The sequence below is a fragment of the Sardina pilchardus genome, chromosome 22, assembly GCF_963854185.1.
Source record: "Sardina pilchardus chromosome 22, fSarPil1.1, whole genome shotgun sequence".
Lineage (NCBI taxonomy): Eukaryota > Metazoa > Chordata > Actinopteri > Clupeiformes > Clupeidae > Sardina > Sardina pilchardus.
This window is the reverse complement of record NC_085015.1, coordinates 8,722,054-8,743,151: the sequence shown is the minus strand read 5'-3', so window position 1 is coordinate 8,743,151 and position 21,098 is coordinate 8,722,054. Positions and strand designations below refer to the sequence as shown.

The 21,098-nt window shown below is 46.4% G+C and overlaps 2 protein-coding genes across 7 annotated transcripts in view; one reads left to right on the top strand and one right to left on the bottom strand.

Annotated features, from left to right (window-relative positions):
• The window catches only part of LOC134069745 (leucine zipper putative tumor suppressor 2 homolog), a 36,583-nt gene extending 24,403 nt beyond the window's left edge, over positions 1-12,180 (top strand). For 4 of the 6 annotated variants that reach the window (XM_062525789.1, XM_062525786.1, XM_062525787.1 and 1 more), the window contains 5 exons: positions 4,227-4,748; positions 5,016-5,681; positions 6,146-6,415; positions 9,045-9,378; positions 10,097-12,180. In XM_062525789.1, the coding sequence (XP_062381773.1) occupies positions 4,260-4,748; positions 5,016-5,681; positions 6,146-6,415; positions 9,045-9,378; positions 10,097-10,440 (2,103 nt within the window). In that variant the 5' untranslated portion in view covers positions 4,227-4,259 and the 3' untranslated portion in view covers positions 10,441-12,180. The remainder of the gene's footprint in view (positions 1-4,226; positions 4,749-5,015; positions 5,682-6,145; positions 6,416-9,044; positions 9,379-10,096) is intronic. The other 2 variants (XM_062525790.1, XM_062525788.1) reach the window with 1 other exon arrangement.
• Positions 12,181-12,662: 482 nt separating this feature from the next.
• The window catches only part of LOC134070561 (PDZ domain-containing protein 7-like), a 16,552-nt gene continuing 8,116 nt past the window's right edge, over positions 12,663-21,098 (bottom strand). Inside the window, exons 10-15 of the mRNA XM_062526950.1 lie at positions 20,937-21,028; positions 19,765-19,856; positions 19,353-19,424; positions 17,158-17,784; positions 15,687-15,787; positions 12,663-13,180 (exon numbers count right to left, since the gene is read on the bottom strand). Of these exons, the coding sequence (XP_062382934.1) occupies positions 13,037-13,180; positions 15,687-15,787; positions 17,158-17,784; positions 19,353-19,424; positions 19,765-19,856; positions 20,937-21,028 (1,128 nt within the window). The 3' untranslated portion in view covers positions 12,663-13,036. The remainder of the gene's footprint in view (positions 13,181-15,686; positions 15,788-17,157; positions 17,785-19,352; positions 19,425-19,764; positions 19,857-20,936; positions 21,029-21,098) is intronic.

Here is a 21,098-nt window from a genome sequence, read left to right as displayed (position 1 = left end):
TGTTTCCAAAAATGTCCATCTAGTCTGAAGCTTCCATTGTCTACTTTGTGGTACTTCCATTTGGCTGGTGGCCACAGCATGCCCGGAGAGTGCTGGTCAGTGATTCCTAATGGATGCCAGTGAAGAGGCTGAAAGCCCGTCTCAGACAAAGGAAATACAGGAACTGTACGTGTGTGAGCGTGCACTAATGCCTGTAATGTGAAGTGACTGGAAACTGTGCCAGTCATTTTGATGAGATGCCATAGTCATGTTATTCTTACGACATGTTTAAGTGGATTAAGATCCGGTGGTGTTGACAGGAAATGCTGTACGGCTGAACCCATGTGAATTTTCGGACATATATGGGCAATTGTGAATTTGTAGTATGATTTTTGAATGTCAATGAATTGATTTGGTTCAATATCCCAAATGTCTCTTTAATTTGTGCCACCCCTGATTGGTGCACAAGATGCACAGAACCCTCGACCAACTGCGATGGTCACTAATCAGAATTTCTGTGCCCTCCATTCACTACGCACACCCACCAACAAGAAGTGGCACAGTCAAGGAGGATGACATGAATATATAAATAAAGTCATAAATGTGACAAAATTAACTGTACATGATTATATTTGTAGCTTTTGCGATTAGGAAATTGCCCTGGTTCATATTGAGATTGCAATTGTGATAATATTGCAGTCTTAATGGACACACATACACACACACACACACAACATTGTACTGTTTATAGATAAACCTGCACACTCACACACTCACATGTATGTACACAAGTACATACACATCAGGACACACACACACACACTCACAACTCTCCTCTGCCATTAATTAAGATCCCTCTGAAATTCATGTTAGAGAGGCTTTGTTTTGTGTGTGTCTGTGTGTACATGTGCGTGCATGTGTGTGTGTTTTGTGTATGTGAGTGGACCCAGCTCATGGTAGACTGTATTTTTATAGCCCGTCTTTATTTTGGCAGCGTCTGAGATTGGGTCATTGGCTCATTACTCTGTACTAATTAAAGTGGGATTAATGACATAATTTTGAGGACAGCACCTCTCTCTTGGCATGGTGAGGCTTGGCATTAACAAATACAGCGTATGACTGTGTGTGTGTGTGTGTGTGTGTATGTGTGTGTGCGCCCGCGCCAAGCTCTGTTGGTGCCAGTCTGCCTGGTATTAATTAGGTGGCTGATTGAGATGCTTAAGCTTTTGCTCTATACAGGCCAACATTTTGTGTGTGTGTGTGTGTGTGTGTGTGTGTGTGTGTGTGTGTGTGTGTGTGTGTGTGTGTGTGTGTGTGTGTGTGTGTGTGTGTGTGTGTGTGTGTGTGTGTGTGTGTGTGTGTGTGTGTGTGTGTGTGTGTGTGTGTGTGTGTGTGTGTGTGTGTGTGTGTGTGTGTGTGTGTGTGTGTGTGTGTGTGTGTGTGAGTGTGTATGTGTATGTGTGTGAGGGAGAGAAAGCCTCTTCACGCTCTTGTTTTATTATCTGTATGTGCATTTTAATGGGCTGATTTGATTAATCAGTTATCTGATCTGTTACCATCTGTTGTCCCACCCTATGCTAATGTCCATGGTGGAGATAGCTGAGATGTAACTTAGCTACCTCCTCTGATAGCCAATGATTCTAGAACATCTGCTACTATGACCTCATAATGGCCGGTAACATTGTTGTCAACAAATCACAACAAACAAACAGAAGCTGTGACGTGATCACCAAGGTGTTCATTGTCTGCGTCTCAGAGCCATCTCTCTACCTACATTAGTCCAGGCAATCTGTGATGCATGTGAATGCATAGGTCAGTGACCAAAAACTGTACTTCTGGAAGTTTTTCAGATTGAGATTCAGGAGGATGATCTAGTGCAACATGAGTAATGGAGGTTTCTCACACACGCAATACGCCCCCCTCTCACACCAACCTCTTGAGAAATTTCTTGAGAATTTTAATTATCAGTTTATTGAATCAGCAGAAATACCTGGAAACTGCTCAAAAAGTTGCCTCATCCATATCAATGCCCATCGCCCTCAATATAACTCCATTTTAAAAAAACAATTAAAAGAGTCATGATGCTACCTTATCATCAGCTTTACACAGCTCACTATCATTCTGGGCATGTATTGACAGAGACTTCATTGATTGAGTAATAGAACTGCCACTGCACACTTGCCAATGTACCAATGTTGTTGGCACTAATTGCCATACTGTTGACTAACTACCCAAGTGGATGTGACTGACAACCTGCCATTTGCTTCATTAGAATATGTGGGTATTACAGGCTCAATTTGCTAATAATTCTCTTGGCCACTTCACACTGACTTGATTGACTGTAGGGGACCACTTTGCTATTGGTTATAATGTTAGAATTTGTACATGATAGACTATCTCCACTAATGACTTTGTCTACTAGAGGCAAATCCTTATACACTTTGCTAAAAGTTCTCAGTGATTCATGTGGCCACAGTCCCAACGGGGGCTATGGTATTTGTGTAACGTCAAGTGAACTTGACTGAAAGAGAACATAATTATGTGGTCAAGTATACAGCCTCGGTTTTCTAAAGGAGAACATGAGACATTAAATAATCCCCTAGCCTGGTGAGATTGTCAGGCTTGTTTCAGACAAACCAGTAAGCCTGACAAATGTACAGACCTTACTTTGCCTTCAACTAGGCTTACATGGCTCTGATGCACACCTGCAATTTGGAACTTTGTTACATCACAAACATGTTGGAACAGTGTCTGGTGGATTTAGAACAACTGTCATTGTGACATCATGAAAGTGCTTCTGTGAGTGACTCAGCAAAAGGAACAGCTGCTTGCTGGTGATGTCACCCCGCCTGAGTATCACAACAGAAACAGAAACTTGTCACCGGAGCAGTATGCAGGCTGCCATTATTTACTGTTATAACACCTTTTAGGCTTTCAGCCCTTGTAGCAAACAGGATTTAGTGGCCCGCACTAAATGATGTCATCACTTTGAGAGCAATGTTGAGAGCATAACTTCTCCATAGTTTTGCCAAAACCAGACGTCATCAATGAGCTGACAGTTATGTTAGTCATTTCTGATGATCAATGAATCTTAGAGAGGAAACTTCTATGAGTGTTCTGTTATGTTCTCTGTTTTTTTTTCCAGAGTTTACATGGTCTCTACAGACTTATTACCACACAATGTAATGCCCATCTTACACAGTATAACCTTGGCTGAATACTTGGGATGCTTCTTTAGGAACAGCATTTGATTAAATGTGCTTATTGGAATGACAGATATGCCGAGGGCTTTAAACAAACTGCTGTTATGATTACTCACTCACCATAAAACACCACCATCATTTTATACATTTGGGTCAGTGCTGTTCTTTTCCAGGCCACGGTTCTGTCCCAAAAAAGGAGCAAGTTTAGTTTAGTTTAGCCTTAATAAGCCCCCATTTATCAGTCCCTGTATGTGTGTGGGTGCGCGTGTGTGTGTACTTGTGTGTGTGACTGAAAATACGAGAGAATGAGAGAGACAGAATGTTCATGCGTACCACAAAAAGTTCTTGAAAAGCATCTGTCGGCCCGAGTTGGCTAATGAGGTGTTGTAGAGTGGTGGATAGCCGTTGCCATGTCCTCATTGAGATGGACCTCATAGGGGGTCAACACATGGGGGTCAAGGGCAAAGCACCCTAACTGGTAACTCTCTGTTGCATATGCAAATGGCTTTTAAGGGGAACTTTGTACAGTATGTACTTTGTGAATGCCAAGGGGGGCGCTGTGGCGCAGCAGGCTACAGCGCTCGTACCATTTACGGGTCCGAGTGCCCACGGGGACCCAGGTTCGAATCCGGCCTGCGGTCATGTCCCGATCCCACCCCATCTCTCTCTCCCACTTGCTTCCTGTCTACCACTTCACTGTCCTGTACTAATAAAGGCAAAAAGCCAAAAAATATACTTTAAAAAAAAAAAAAAAAAAAGCTGCCAAAGTTCCTTGACAAACATTGAACGGCTACAATTAAGATGCAATTGATGTTAGCTTTGAAGTGTTTAATATGTGGATATATCTGTGTGTGTGTGTGTGTGTGTGTGTTTGTGTTGGGTGTGGCAGTGTGAGGGGAGGTCCCCTGAGGCACCATGACTGTAGCACCCATGCCTGTTCTGTAGTCCACTGATTGTTTATTTGGGGGGGAGGGTATTTGTTTGTTTGTTTGTTTGCTTGTTTGTTTGTTTGTTTTTATTCTGACTTGCCTCCTGTTCTTCCAGTAGAGTGTGAGGAGGCCCTGCTGAGCCGTCGTCATGGCACTGGTGCAGCCCCCGCCTGCTGTGCCCAGTGACCACCGCCGCCCCGTGACTGCCCCCTCGCCCCCTCCGCCAGACGCCAACGCTGCCATGGGCTCTGTCAGCAGCCTCATCGCCAGCCGCACAGCCTTCCCCTCCCGCCCCGGACCGGAGGTCACCGGGGTCAGCGCCCGGCACCACCGCCGACCCACGCACGCCGCCACAGGACGCTACCACCCTCAGGACATTACCCATGAGCCTCTGCTGGGTGTGGTGAGCGGTGGCGCCGGCGGGAAGAGGCAGCCGCTGGTGGCGTCGGGACAGACGCATCGGCACCGGACGTACCTGAGCGACGACTTCCCCGGCGAGGACTGGGAGGAGAGGCACGTCGCGCCCGCACCGCCCAGCCCAGGAAATGACATGGAGGAAGTGATGGGGAGGCCGGCCAGGAGCGGGAGTGATGGAGCTCCTCCTCGACTCGTACCCGTGTCCGGGAAACTAGAGAGGGTGAGAAAATAAATTTTTAGTTGTGTCTTGAGTGGGTGAAGTTGAGGGACCTTTGTAGGACTTTGTAGGACCTTTGTAGGACTTTGTAGGACTTTGTAGTTAGGAATAATACTTTAACTCAACTTATTACTGCACACCTTGTTCATTTATGATTTGTTTGTAGAATTTTCATTATTCTTTCTTTGTACTGCAAAGCCAAATTCCAGATATGAAACAATGCAGATTAAAACCTGACTTTTCATTAATTCCTTTTTCTTTTGGTCCCAGAACATTGAGAAGGCCATCATCAGACCCACTGCCTTTAAACCCGTTGTGCCCAAGAGCCGCAGCAACATGCAGTACCTCTCCCCGAGGCTAGGGGGCGCACTCTCGAACAGCCAGGGCAACCTGAACCTTCTGGCGCCAGGCCCGAGTGAGCTGGCGCCCTCTGCAGCCTGTTCGGAGCGGCGCAGCTCCTACAGCGGCAGCCGGAACGGCCTCATGACCCAGTCGTGTTCAATCTCGTTGTCCGACTCCGGGAGGAACTCGCTTTCAAGCCTCCCCACCTACAACAGCGCCGGTGGTGGTGGCGCCTACAGCCCTGGTCAAAGCGACGCCTCCGGGGCACCCATGTCCGACCCGGTCAAGCTGACTTCGATGCCACCGCCGCCACCCCCACCCCCCATCAGCCACGGCCACACGAGCTCGGACAGCGGGCGCTCCTCGTCCAGCAAGAGCACGGGCTCCCTGACGGGCATGGGGGTGCGTAGCGGCGTTGGTGGCGGAGGTGGTGGGGTACCAATGTCGGATTGCGGCTCCTGTGGCCGGTCGCCTTCCCAGGCCGAGGCGTACGAGCAGCTGGTCAGGGACCTGGAGGACAAGCTGAGGGAGAGGGACCTGGAGCTGCAGGAGCTCCGGGAAAATCTGGACGAGAACGAGGTGGCCATATGCCAGGTCAGACACCATCCACAGCCTCTACCCAATCCATGCCCACAAATTATGATAAAAAGGAAAATATAATTACATTTTTACCATTTAGATTTTTCTCTAGCACAGACGTATTTGTGCTATACATCAAAAGTTGCCCTATAAATCAAACATTATTTATTTAAGTTTACACATATTTTGTTTATAATCTGAGAATTTGTAGGTTGTTGGTGACCATCTATATACTGTAATGTGTGTCTAACCAAGCACCCATGTCACTTTCACAAACAAGCCAATTAGCTGCCACATCACCACAAATTATGTCATCCATGAGGAGAAAATATCCCACACAGATAATATTTGTGTCTACCAGCGATGCAGCACCTAATTGGCTTGTGTGTGACAATGTGAGCAGAAGCGAGCACCCTTCCAAATCCTGACCCCCCCCCCCCCCTAACGTGTCTCTCGCCGGGATTTGCTGCCCCCTGCAGGTGTACGAGGAGAAGCAGAAGCGCTGCGAGCTGGAGATGGAGGAGCTGCGGCAGAGCTGCGCGTCGCGCATGCAGCAGGCCTCGCAGAAGGCCCAGCGCTCCCAGCAGCTGCTGCAGCTGCAGGTCTTCCAGCTGCAGACGGAGAAGAAGAAGCTGCAGGAGGACTTCGGCCACCTCCTGCAGGAGCGCGAGCAGCTGGACGAGCGCTGCGCCAAGTACGAGAGGGAGAAGACCCAGCTGGGGCCGCGCCTCGAGGAGACCAAGTGGGAGGTGAGCAGCAGGTGTAGGAGGAGCATGAGAGGGGGGGGGGGGTCAAAGGTCAAGTGAAAACAAAGCAGTTTATTGTGAAAGGAGCGTGTCTTGGAACTCTTGTTTTTGTTTTTATGCTGGGCCTCCTCCCTGAGGTGAACAAGTAGGAGGAGGAGGAGGAGGAGGAGGAGGAGGAGGAGGAGGACAGGGCTCTGTGCTGGAATGTAGGTGTGGGTTAGGCAGTGTCAGATACTTTCTTGCTTTAAGCCCTTGGAGGGGAGTACAGGAGGAACCAAAGGTTAAAGGTCAAATTAAAGTCTGCTTTAGCCATGCCATGGCCAGGTGAAGGGAAGGCTTGAGCAGACATGGGAATGCTTGGTGCTTATGATGCTTCTTTCATGAGATGTTTTAGCAGATGTAGAAGATGTGGGGAGAGAGGAGTTTATCAATGTGCATTCTTTGGCACAACACTTTTGAGTTTATTAGTCCACATTCCCTGGCAGACAGGTTGTTTGCTGTCCGTTCGCCCAGAACAGGTGTTGACAGGTGAGCGTGCGGCTGTGTTTTACCAACAGCTGACACGACTCACACACACACAGATACACACACACACACATGCGTACGTCACACCCCTGCGGCGGCTGTGCCCTCTGCCGGAAACTGGGACACTGATGATAACTACAAAGTGTGTCTTTATATAAACACCTCTACCTATGGCCTCGTGCTGACTGAGATACCTTGAGGTGTATTTCAAGTATGTGATTTTACCAGAGGAAGTGCTACGCTCTAATATACACATAAACAAAGCCAGACGTTTTACGTAAGTTGACTTACCCAGGCTTGTCTCTTAGCTACAGTATGTACTCTCCCGTTAGGCTAGTTATAGGCTAACTCTAACAGCCCACTTACGGTCCAGTGAATTATGCTAAGCTAGGCTAACAGTGTCAAGCAGAGAGGAGGGGGGCATGTAACTCTGGTGTAGATAACAGATAAGATTATCTTCCAAGAGGTCGTCGTGTTCCTTTAAGGCAGGGCTAACGCGTCTTCATATAAACAACTCTACCTGTCGATGATGGATTAGCACTGACTGTGATGCGTAGGTGTAATTATAGGTTAATGGAATGTTTACAGTGCAAAGCAAGCGCACACCAGGAATTCCATGTTGTCTAACCAGATAAAGAGATCATTCTCTCTCTCTCTCTCCTTCTCATTCTCTGTGTGGGAAGGAATCCTGAAAAGCAGGCTGCTCTGCCTGAGGCAAAAATGCAATCCTTGGCCCAGATTCCCACTATTTCCCATGCAAATTACTTCCCGGGCCCCGTTTGGCATCTTGGCCTCACCCAGATAGCCGGATCTGGGCCACATCAGAGCCAGGGCCGGGCCAGACTCAGCGCCACAGATAGTATCTGGGTAGCTAGCTACACACCCCAAGCCTCTGGGCTGTTTATGGGTGATGGATAGCGTGTGTTTGTGTCTTTGTGTCCCTGGTGGCGGTATCTCTGTCTGCTATCAAAACTCTTTGTACCCGTCTTTTTACACACTCATTCTCTTCATCCTGCCCCCGCTTGTTTCTCCACTCAGTCATTTTATGACCTTTTTTTAACAGTGCCTCCTGGCCATAGCTAAAAATAAACATTGTGTGTATGGGCAGTCGCTGTTAAAATATGAAGCAGAGTATGGACTTTGGCTCCTTTTAATCAGAGGATGTAGCCCATTTGGACCTGAAAGTCTCATGCGATCATGCTTTTAATGTTAAGATGGTGAATAGAGGAGGAAAGTGGGGGAGAGGGAGAAGGGGCAAGTTACTGCTTGGACTCAAACTCTTGGGCACATGGACACAAATGTGGTATGGGTGCTGTAGCCAGTTGTGCCACAGTGCCCCTCGATCATGTTTTTTAAGGGGCAGTGATGATGAGTATTGGTCCATTAGATAGGTGTTTAACAACCTCATATCTGTCCTCTCCTCCCTCCCAACCTCTGCCTCTGTACCTGCACTGTAGGTGTGAGGCAATATTTAACCCCTCCGACTCTGCCCTCCTCTCCCTCTCTATCCTCTGCATCTGTTCTTGTAGGTGTGTCAGAAAATGTTAACCCCTCTCCTCTGTACTTGAGAAAATGTTTGACCCCTCTGTCCTCCTCTCCCTCTCTACTCTCTGCCTCTGCACCTGCAGGTGTGTCAACAATTGTAACCCCTCTCCTCTGTGCCTCTACTGTAGGTGTGTGAGATAATGTTTAACTCCTCCATCTTTTCCTCCCTCTCTACCCTCTGCCTCTAGCCTGGCACGCCCTCCCAGTGACGCAACGCCTTCAGGCTTTTGCTGCTGGTCTGGTCAACTGCTCATTGAGAAGGATTTCTGAGTTCCCGAAATCTGCGGAACTGCCCCCTTTGGTCGAGAACCAATCAACTTTGAGCAGCTCCAACGGCTCTGGGTAGAGGCGTGTTCAAGGCAGAGGAAAGAGTGTTGTTATTGGTTTAAACTCGGCAATCCGCTTTCTGACATCTACCAGTAGCAAATCGAGGCACTTAAAGGAGGCGGGTCAACCAGCGCTGGCAAGAAACCGTGTTAGCACAGGCTGTTGGTCAGACTAAAGTCTCGCAGAGCCTTTGAAAGTCGATGGTAATCAGGCTACTCTGCCTCTGCCCCTGCAGGTGTGCCAGAAGTCGGGGGAGATCTCCCTGCTGAAGCAGCAGCTGAAGGACCTGCAGGCGGAGCTGGCGCAGCGCGTGGGCGAGGTCATGACCCTGCGCGGGCAGCTGCGGGAGACGCGGGCGGAGCGCGAGGCCGGCCAGGCGCAGCTGCAGGAGGCGCTGGCGTCGGCCCGCACGCGGCAGCTGGAGCTGGAGGTGTGCGAGAACGAGCTGCAGCGGCGCAAGAGCGAGGCCGAGCTGCTGCGGCAGAAGGTGGCGCGGCTCGAGGAGGAGCTGGCCACCCTCAAGGAGGCGCAGCAGGAGGCCGAGGAGGAGGCGCGACGAGCGGCAGGAGGTGAGAAGGACTTGAAGTGGATTACCGGTTCTATGGGTGCCTCTCATTTGGTGTTTTATACACCCTCCCTTCCTTCCTCGATCCTAGTCCTCACTGATCTAGATAGAGAATGATGGGGTTGCAACAATGGGGTAGTCTATCCAGTGTTAGTTATAGATCAGTGGGAACGCCCCTGAGGATCGAGGAGAGTGTTTGAGAGCCACCCTACAGTGTATGTGTTCTGATTACATGATCATGACCGTTTGCCGACTGATAATTTTGTGGTTTGGAAAAATGCAAAATTGCAATGCACAGGCAATTCACACTGCTCCAAAAATTCCCCATACCTTTATAGATGATAACTGGACGTATTTCTGTGGTTGTAAGGGAAGGAGACATTGATTGATCATTTTCCTAGGCTGTAGAAACTAAGGAGATGGGAATGTAAATGTTGTTTCTTTCCCATGTTAAATTAGACTCACAAATTTGTGAATCCTGCAGTCAAGTGTGATAAGGTTGTAAATGTGTAAATTAGTAGCTTTGTGGCTCACACTCTGAATGAAAGAAACACAAGAATATGTACGTATCACATATTACATGTCACATACATCGTCAAAGAATGATATGATATCAATAATATTGTACGTTGTTAATTAGTGTTGGAAAGTTGCAGCACTAAACTGATTGCTTGTTTTTGTTGTTATTTGTGTTATGTCATAAACAACAACAACAACAACAGCAGCAGCAGGGGCGGTAGCGGGAGCCACCGGGGAGGCGTGGCAGCAGCAGCAGGCGAGCGAGTGCCTGCGCGCCGAGCTGACGTCCGAGCGGCAGCGGCAGTCCGACCAGGTGTCGGCCTTCGAGGAGGAGCGGCGCAGCTGGGAGGAGGAGAAGGAGAAGGTCATCCGCTACCAGAAGCAGCTGCAGCAGAACTACGTGCAGATGTACCGCCGCAACCGGCAGCTAGAGGGCGCCCTGCGCGACCTCAGCATGGAGCTGGAGGCGCGCGAGCTGGACGACGAGGACGACGGCGGCAGCGGCAACGAGATCAACTTCGACGACGTCACGGCGACTGAGATTTGAACGCCCCAGCGGGTCACCGCGGTGTCGTCTGACTCTTGTCACTTTGTCTTCCCGCGACCTCCTTAACCCTACTTTCTCTAGAGGTTGAATCGCTTTACTCTGTTTCCCCCCCGCACACACACACACACACACACATACACGTATACACACACACACACACATACACGTATACACACACACACACACACACACACACACACACGAACACACACACACACACACAATCTCTGTCTCACTTACTTTCACTCACTCACTCATTCACCACCCCCCCTCTTGTAGTTGTCTGGTTCTGTCCTATTGACCAACAGGGTCTAACTACTATTGGTGTAGCATCAGGAATGCAGAAAAGGACCAATTGGCATGGCAGCCATTTTGGGACTGTTATTTGCCTGAAACAAATGCTGCAGGAGAGCTCGGTCTTGGTTTGCCACACATAGCTACGCAATCCTCTGCACTTTACTACTTTTTGAACTAGTTTCACGGTCATACACCAACCAGGTTTAAGACTACAAACTAATATTTAACAGTACTTTAAAGAAACAGCAGCAGTTAGTCTAGGACTAAGCCTAGTGGTGTTTCCGAGGTTTAACAGCTGTATGCTCATAACCAATAGCCATTAGTGTCTCACACACAACTGCACAAGTTTTTTCCCCCACACAGAAACACACACATAACTGCACATAGTGAAGAAAAACAAACCTGCAATGTATGAGTGGTTAAAGCTTTTTTTTGACCGCCAAGGATTTTCTTCCCTTTTTTGTAATATAAACGAAGGTCCTCCTGATGAAAGAGAGATGCCCATGTCACAGTGCATTCATTACCAAGCATTTAGCACAGTCTTCCTGCATTCAGTGCAGTTGCGAAGACCATTAGCTTACCAATGAAGAGCGTAATGCCTTGCTAACAATGAAAACGTATTCTTTGCCTTGGGTAGGATGATATGGGCTTGAATCACACTGCCCTGTATCATTTGATTTGATATACTGTATGATGATGGGCAAATTATGTCCCGTTTATGGATGACAGTCTACTAGCTAAGCGTTCAGTAGTATTTCTCTGTCACCAAAGCAGCAAGTTGTTAAACTGAAATGAAACTTGATTCTGGGAATTTTTTTTTGTTGTTGCAGAATTAGACGAGATATGACGTGCTCTCTAACATGCATTTTGCATGTGTTAATCGTCATTTTCTCATTTTGGAAAAGGTTTCATTTGTTGAACTGTTCTTTTTAAATGATTATTCGGGAATTGGATATACCTGTTTTAGTCATCTTAAAGTCGGTGTGTTTCGACCCCAAAGCAACCAAGACTTGTTTCTGTTCCCAAACGACTGTTAGCATGGGAGGATCTAATGGCTATCTCTTCTGTTGCTATTGACAATGAGAATGTGTATATTTACACCTTATGAAAAAGTAAATATATAAATATATAAATAAATGTTTATGAAGATATGCTAGATTTCTTTAATGAATATTGTATATAGAGATAGGGTAGCCACTGTGAATAGACCAAGGCATTGTCACAGCTACTGTTCTAAGGATCTGTTGTTTTTTGTTTGCCGTTTTCCCCCCTGTTGTTTTTGTTTAAAATTTTGCGAGTGAATGTGATTCATGGCTTTATATTATAATTTTTTATTCACAGTATTTGTACGAAGTCATTATAATGTATATTTTTCATGTTGTAAATTTCTTCTACCAACCAAATTTTTTGTTTAATAAAAAAAGAAAAAACATGGCATAAATACACCAGACTGCAAAGTTAATTTTAATCAAAACATGCAGACGCATGGGTAGTATGCGCAAGAATATAACGTTTTTGTAACTTTCTCTCCCCTCCTCTCTCTCTCACCTTTGACCTGCGTGAAGAGAAAGAATGGCATTAGGCTTATATGTGTGCATACTGCATTTAAAATGGCTGCTGCTGCATGTAAAAAAAGAGGACTGTTTGCCATTGCAGGATTGCTTAAGCACAGTCCTAAGAGCGATTCTCCATGTTTGAACCCTTTTCCTTGCAACTACTTAGTCTCTTTTCACATTGAATCCATTATCCTGGCAAGTTCACTTGATATACTGACAGATACAAAAAAAATTAATAAAAAAATGTTATTGTGATTTTGCCAGCAGTACTGCACTGCTCAACATCAAGCATTTCAGATGGAAAATAGGCTCTGCTCGAATGATACCCCCCCCCCCCCGCCCCCTTTTTCTCAGTTTTTGTCAGTAGATTTCAGTAGCCCTTGGTCACCGAACACTTAAAGCTCAGTGTGTGCTGCAGTCCCACACAGCTGCACCATCCTCACCATACATAACATAGGCAACAAAGGAGCTGCAGCCGTCTTCAGATCCATATTCACTGACTTCGAGATACATACGAAAACTCTCATCTCGGTTTCCCCAAATCTCTCTCTCTCTGTTTCTAGAGCGCCAACCCTGACATTTGCTAGTCAGCCATTGGTATGGTTTCTCTGTGGGGCTTTCCTCCATTAACGTCGTCCTGCCAGAGTCTCCTGCGGTCTGTGGTCTGTTCTGGTCTGGCCCGTCAGCCTGCTGGTCCAGGTGGGTGGTGTGTGTACAGTATGACGCCTGTCCAAGGCTGCTGCTCAGCGGCCCTTGGGGACTTTGACCACGAGCTCCATGGGGTCCTTGGCCTTGTGGCTGAAGGCCTGCCGGATGATGTCCACTGCCCGCTGATGGGTCACCCCGGCCAGGGACACGCCGTCCACCGACACCAGCTCATAGCCCGCCTGGAGAAGAGGCAGGGAGGGGTGTGAGAGCAGTACTACCTACACACCCACACACACACACACAAACAAGAGCATACACCCACACACACACGTACACGAGCGTGTGCAAGCACACACACACACACACTGACACCAGCTAATAGCCAGCCTGGAGGGGAGGCAGGAAGGGGTGTGAGAGTACACACAAACACACACACGGGTAAATAACTCCAATTTCCAATGCATGCGGACACATACACCTCCCACAAAATAACTCTTCTCCATCTACATGACCTTTCTCTCTCTCTCTATCACACACACACACAGGTAAATAACACTCTATGACCTTTCTCTCTCTCTCTCTCTATCACACAAACACACACATACATACACACACATACTGTACACACACACACACACACACAGGTAAATAACTCTATGACCTTTCTCTCTTTCTCACAATCACACACACACACACACACACCTACTGCTAAATAACTCCTCTGCCTCTCCCCTCGCTTTCTCATTACACCGCGGGGTCAGAAGTGCACATCAGGAATATGATGCGACAGAGATATTGTTTGTCAGAGATGTCATTTTCCGTAGTTGACGAAGAATGACTCACGAATGACATTTGAATTAAACGGCTGGTAGGATGAATTGAATGACTTATTGACTTGAAAAAAAATATTTGGAAAGAAAATGCAGTCTAATCTTGTGGTTCTGAATTCCTCTGTAATTCATTTATCACTTGAGAATTGGTCAGTTCATTTGCCATTTCTTAGAGGCATTATGAAGGGGTTAAGTTCAATTTCAGCTGGTACATTAAACTCTTACCCAATTTGGTAGGACAGCACACAGCTTCCTTGTCAACAAAGGCGTTATGTGTGCAGGTGCACACAAGACAGCTCTGCCATAACCACAATCAACCTCAGCTGGTCACGCACAATTACCGCAAAATGAGACAACTCTTTCGGACTAGCCATCAATGTCCAGTGAACCATCAGAGAAATGGATTATTAAAGGATCCGGATAGTTTAGCCCATCAAAGTGACCATTTGCTGTCTGGTTATTGAAGACTTGCCCGCCTCATATTATTTATTATCTGACAGGAAACAATGTGAAGCCCATTAAAGTCATCATCAGTGTTCAGTCCAAGTGTGTGTGAGTTAGTGAAGGATACTGCCCAGCCACTGAGCCAGCGTTCAGACTAACTTTGCGTGAGGGACTGAGTAGCAGGACTGATTGTGATGGAGGCTCCAGCGGCCATTTTCAGAAAGAGGGAAAGTGACCGAGTTTGTTCAGCCAAGCTTTGTGTGAGTTAGCGAGGGGAATGAGTGACACAGGGTGATTTCTTTTTTTCAGTTTCCAGTCAACCTTTGTGTGAGTTAAGGTTATGGTTAACCCTTAGGAGCATGTGATAGAGGTGATTAATTTTCTTACTTATTTTCCAACTTGAGGAGGACGTGTATTGAAGGTTGTTAGTAACTAAGAGGATTTACTTTCTAAATATCCGGCTGTGCCTGGAGGTATTGAAGGTTATAAGTGACAAAGGTGATTTATTTTCTAAACATGAGGCCGTGTCCAGAGGTATTGAAGGTTGTTAGTGGGGGACGCAGTAATTACTGTGGGATATTTCTGACTGCTGAATCTGGGACGCCGTCCTGTTAAATAAGATAACAAAGAACCCAAGCAGTTTGAGGGGCTGACAAAGAGGAGACAGGGACAGGACAGATGATGGCAAAGACCAGTGTGTGTGTGTGTGTGTGTGTGTGTGTGTGTCCATCCATCTGTGAATACCTATTTTCATTTTTATTTCAGCTGAAGAGCTTATGTTTTTACTGCAGTTTGTTTGTCTGTCTGTCTGCGTGCAGGATTATGCTAAAACTATTGACCCAATTTTCAAGAAACTTGAAAGGTGATGCCTGTATGTCTGTGTCTGTGTCTGTGTCTGTGTCTGTGTCTGTGTGTGTGTGTGTGTGTGTGTGTGTGTGTGTATGCTCCGTGCATTCACCTATTTATGTATGTGTGTATCTCGGCATCCATCTGAATGTGTGAAGCCCTGAGTGTGTGTGTTGGTGTGTGTTGTTGGTCTCATACCTTCATACCTTCTCATGACCGCTGCATAGCTGAGGGGTCAGTCATGATAAGGAGAGTGAATTATGGGGATATGGGGAATAATGGGGATATCCCCATTACTGGCCTATGCAATTACTGAGTTACTGTGTGTGTGTGTGTGTGTGTGTGTGTGTGTGTGTGTGTGTGTGTGTGTGTTAGTCCTCTCATCCCCTGGCTCCTCATTCCAAGATTGGTTATGAGCATTGTGCGTGTGTGTGTGTGCTTTTGTATGCTGCTGTTCTTATACCCCACATGCCTCCTCTCCAGGCTGTATGTCTTTGTGTGTGTGTGTGTACATGTGTATAACACCCTTTCCAGCGTCCGCCCAAATCTGGCTATGGGCTGGTGTCTCTCTCTGTGTGTGTGTGTGTGTGTGTGTGTGTGTGTGTGTGTAAGCAAGAGTTTTCACCTTGAGGAATTCACTGGTGGAGGCTGCTCCTCCTGGGAAAATCTTCTCGATCTTCACCACCGGCTGCACTTTGGACTCCACTCCTCCAGAAATACTGATCCCTACAGCGTCACACAAAACACAAATCACCAAACATACGAAATACAAAGATACACAAAACCACAGTCCTTCTTAAAGGGATATTCCGCCATTTTTGGAAATACGCTCATTTTCCACCTCCCCTCGAGCAAAACAATCGATATTTACCTTGTTCCCGTTCATCCAGCCATTCTGTGAGTCTGGCGATACAACTTTTAGCTTCAGCCTAGCATAGATCATTGAATTGGATTAGACCATTAGCTTCTCGCCTGCTAGCTTCATGTTTAAAAGTGACTAAGATTTCTGGTAATTTTCTCATTTGAAACGTGTCTCCTCTCAAGTTAGAAAGTGCAATAAGACCAACTGAAAATGAAACCTGGCGTTTTTCTAGGCTGATTTGACATGGAACTACACTCTCATCTGGCGTAATAATCAAGGCAACGTGCACACTACTGGCACTACTACTGCTTGGTGTCTATGGGGACTATTTTCAGATGCTGCGTACGATATCACTGCGCCTATGGTACGTTTGCAAGTTGCCTCGATTATTACGCCAGATGAGAGTGTAGTTCCATGTCAAATCAGCCTAGAAAAACGGCAGGTTTCATTTTCAGTTGGTCTTATTGCACTTTCTAACTAGAGAGGAGACACGTTTTAAATGGAAAAATTACCAGAAATCTTAGTCACTTTTAAACATGAAGCTAGCAGGCGAGAAGCTAATGGTCTAATCCGATTCAATGATCTATGCTAGGCTGAAGCTAAAAGTTGTATCGCCAGACTCACAGAATGGCTGGATGAACGGGAACAAGGTAAATATCGATTGTTTTGCTCGAGGGGAGGTGGAAAATGAGCGTGTTTACAAAAATGGCGGAATATCCCTTTAAGTCTCTGCTCAAACTAATTACCAGGTCTGAAACAAGAAGAGATAACTGGACTAATATTTAATCAGTGCAGCTATGGACGTTTGATGCGGAAATTAACACAGCTTTAATCTTGCCTTCGCTTTGATAAATGAGTATATTAACTTCCCTCACTTCTTAGGACGAACTCTACCATAATGCAGCCACTGCAGCAAACTTTACATTAGACTATACTGACATCTGTTGGTCTTTAATGGTACTGCAACTATATCCTAACCTATATCTTAAAGATACTGTATGAGCAGTTCTTGTGGGCTTCTGACAAAAAATCACATGGAACCTTGTAAACAGCCAAACGTCAACCCATATAGCAGGTACTCTGTTGACCCTGATCATTTTTTGCTTTGTACTGACTAGACCTGGATCTGAGATGAAAATGGACAGTGGAAAGTGAAAATGAACTGGTGCTTTGATGCTTATTTGCTCTAGTCTAAAATCATTTAGGATATGTGAGGGTATAAAGATCGTCTCACCTAAAGACTGCTTGGTCTTGGAGATGCACACCGTGTGGAACTCGTGGTCCAGTTCACACGCCGCTGCTCTGTTCTGTTGCTGCCCGTTTAGCTGCCTCTCTCTCACCGAGACCACAGGGGGCGCCATCGAGTCTGAGTCAGAGCTCTCCTGAACCTTGAACACCTCCGACAGCAGTGGCCTTCTGTACTTGGGTGCATTACCCACCGTAAACACTAGCTCTTCCTCCTCTTCCTCCTCCTCCTCTCTCTCGCTCTCCTCTTTGATCCTGTCCTTTCCCCCAGTCCTGAACGGCATCCTCCCCCTCTCGATGTTCGTATGACCCTTCTCCCCATCACCGTGGATGGACTGGACCGAGCCATTCTCCAGCAGGCGGGGGTAGGTGGTGTTGGCGCTCTCGGCCAGCAGCCAGTTGGGGAGCGGGGGGTCGGCTCGGCTGCGGACAGTGGGGGCCGAGGCGTAGTAGAAGTCCACGGGGACGTCCAGGAGGGGGGTGAAGGCTCTGGTGGTGTGGGGGAGATCCGGCGACTCCTGGGCCCGGGAGAGCTTTAGACGGTGGAGCTCCTCCATCAGCTGGTTCTCTCGCTCCACATCCTCCGCCCGTTGCAGCTCAAATCCACCATGAAAATCTGGGGTGGTTGCAGAGACAAAGGTGACAACTGCTAAACACCCGAACTTAACTATATGTAGAGGTACACAACATCTGGAGACAGGGGTGGGTGGGTGACACAGTGGTAAAACTTTTCAAAGTAACTTTATGTTGCAGCACAAAAGCCACCACGAAATCTAGACAGGGGAACAAGAGTATGGTCAAACCTATACAAACATTGTTATTGGATACAATGCAAAGAAAGATGTGTGAGTAAATGGTTGAACAGTTAGTTAGTTATAGTCTGCACAGAAGAGTGTGTGTACCAGGGATGGAAATTAACTTTTTTGTCCACCTGCCACTGTGGCAGGTAGATTTTAAAATCTACCAGCCACTCAAATTTTTTACCAGCCAATATATATTCAACCGTTCCATACATTATACTGCCAAGTAGAGATGTAACGGTATGAACATTTAACCCCACGGTTATAGTGACCAAAATTATCACGGTTTTCCGTATTATCGCAGTATTGTGTTCAATAAGAAAGCACTGAGAGGCCTACACAAGCTGGAATAGTTTTTAAAAAGTGTGACTGTGTCTATTACATTACAAAAATATAGGCAAAACCTTATTGCCTTAGACTGGATACAGATCATTCAGAGCAATATAGTCTCTGCTCAACCCTGCTCAGAAAATGGCATGTGTTGTTTCTATTTCATATTTGAATTCATACACTTTATATATTTTGTTAACAATTTATAGCATATGCATAATTACTCAAAATATTCAGTAATTTGAATACTTCATATTGATTACACTTGTCTGTCTTTAATGATATTACAGGGGTGGTGTGTAGGTCTAATTGAGTGCCTGTCACTTTAAGAAGTACGTGAACATAATTAGGTTTCATTCGGTTTTGGGAAAATCACGCATAGTTCAATGATACATGTTTTCATTAAATAACGTGAATGTTCAAAAAAACTAAGAAGGTAAGGAAAATATTTCTGGCTTCATAGAAAAGATCAGTGTCTTGCAATGTTAACTTCTATGATTTAGGTAGGTTACGTGGTAGCCTATGGCATTGTGAGTTGTCCTGTTCACTTTTTCCTTGGTCATGTTTAATTGGCTGGTTGCTTAACTTAGGTACCATGACTCAGAGTTTGGTATATCTGTTATATATATCCAATGTATTTCCTAAACGTATTAACCGGTAGCCTCGTTGTAAATGTATACAGTCAATGGTTGTAGGCTATCTAGCTGCCACGTTAACTGGAAGAGTAGGCTAGGCTCTGACGCAATGATGAGAGCCAATTAACATTCTAAGGCGTTCCGTTCCAGAATATTTGTTGTGATCGTCCTGTCCATCGATGTTGAGGATTATTATTCTTATCTCGGTGGCGACTGCTAATATTCTGATGAAATAAACTACTTGAAGTAGAAGTAGTTGCTTACCCGCCACAGTGGCGGGTGTGTTGACATATTTCACCCGCCAGCGCGCAAAACTACACGCATTTGGCGGGTGGCGGGTGGCTAATTTCCATCCCTGGTGTGTACAGTATATGAGTCAGTGTAAGTCTGCTGTGGGTCAGCAGGAGAGGCACTCTGACCTGGAACAGGTGTGATGAGCTGGCGCCGTGGAGTCCGGCCACACTGCGGAGAACGCAGAGGAGGGGAGCGCGCTGCAGAGGGACATGGGAAAGAGGAGAGGAGGAAGAGGAGAGGAGTTGGAAGAGGAGAAGGAGCGAAGAAAGAGAAAACAGAGGAAAGGAAAGGAAAGGAGGAGAGGAGTATAAAGTTCTGTATCGAATTTAGGTTGGATTTTGAAAATGCGTGCCGGTAAAACCTTTTAACGCTGAAGAAAGTCTATTTCAGAAAATGTGGATACTCCTAAATCTGGGTCAGTGGAAATATTGCATTCATGAATTGTGTGCAATTACTGTGAGTGACAACTGGCTAACTACCAGGCAATAGAAAACCTCAGGGTCATGTCAGCGTGAGCTCCTCTATGTTTCTACTCACTTGAGCGGCACTTGAGGATGTCGTAGGCCTCCTGCTCAAAGGGCTTCACCAGACTGTTGAACAGCTCCAGTTCGGCCACGGGGATCAGTAGTCTGGTAACAATCATGCCAAACAAACAAACAAACAAACAAACAAACAAACAAACAAACAAACAATCAATCTGTGTCAATGCTGATGAGGGTAAGTCACAAATACACCTTTACAGAGGGGTCAGATAACAACAGTGCTGTGATTCCATCTTCATTTTTAGCAGGGAAGCACTCCCCTCTTCAATGACACTATGGCTTTTTCTCAAACTTGAGAATCCTCGAGGATTCTTGCTTAGCAGAACTGAGCGCTTTCAGTCAGAATTGTTCAATCATTGGTCCAAGCTGTCAAGGTCAAAAGTTCCTTCCCACGTCTATCAACTTTCGGTTTCCAACAAGTTAGTAGGGATTTATTAACGACAATAAATTAGTTGACAGACCAAGAAAAGATCTTTATATGCTGGAATAATCTAGCCTGGTCCTAACCATCCCATAATACTACCATTTCATTTCGTATTATGGTCTGGAATTTCTTTGCTCTGAAGCGCTTGCAGGAAGCGGGAAGTAACGCCCAGTTCTGGTTTGAATTGATTGGACAGCTCTCACCCAATCGGCGATAGTTACTCATAACAACATAGCGCAGGCGTTTAACGTCATCGTCACGAGCGCCCTCCCCCTTTCGCCCCCACCAACCCGTCTCTTCGTTTATTGGCTGCTTTCTGGAGGGGGGGCGTTCTGTTACAATTCTACCGAGCAGAATGCTCCACAGAGGAGCACGGCCAGACTCGTAGTGGAGGCAATCCTTGGCCGGAAGTACGTGGATGGCTCGCGAGGCTAGGAATAATCATGAACTACCACGCAAACTTAAAAAAGAAAAAGGACAAATGATCGCACAATTCCGACCGAAAACTCTCCCGCATAGGAAGCCCTCATGATTCTTTGCGTATTGGCCTTTTCTCCTCTCTCCTCTCTCTCACTTCCTCTGGTTGTAATTAGGGAAATCAGACATCCTCAATGACCAGGGCACCAGCTGGAGGGCCGAGGGCAGAGGAGAGAGGCTGCATATAAATAGAGGGATGGGATGCACCCTATATGTCAGCTGAGGTGTCTCTCACTTGACCTCTTACACGTGACCTGAGTGCTCACCTGACCTCCCGCAGCAAGAGCAGCTTCTCCGGCCGGTCAAGGATGGCCAGCAGATGGCGCACTAGATTCTCCACAATACCATCGGTCAGATACTGCAGAACAAACAACCAGACAAACAGAAAAGTAAACAAATAAACAAGAAAATGAATACAAAAATAAACA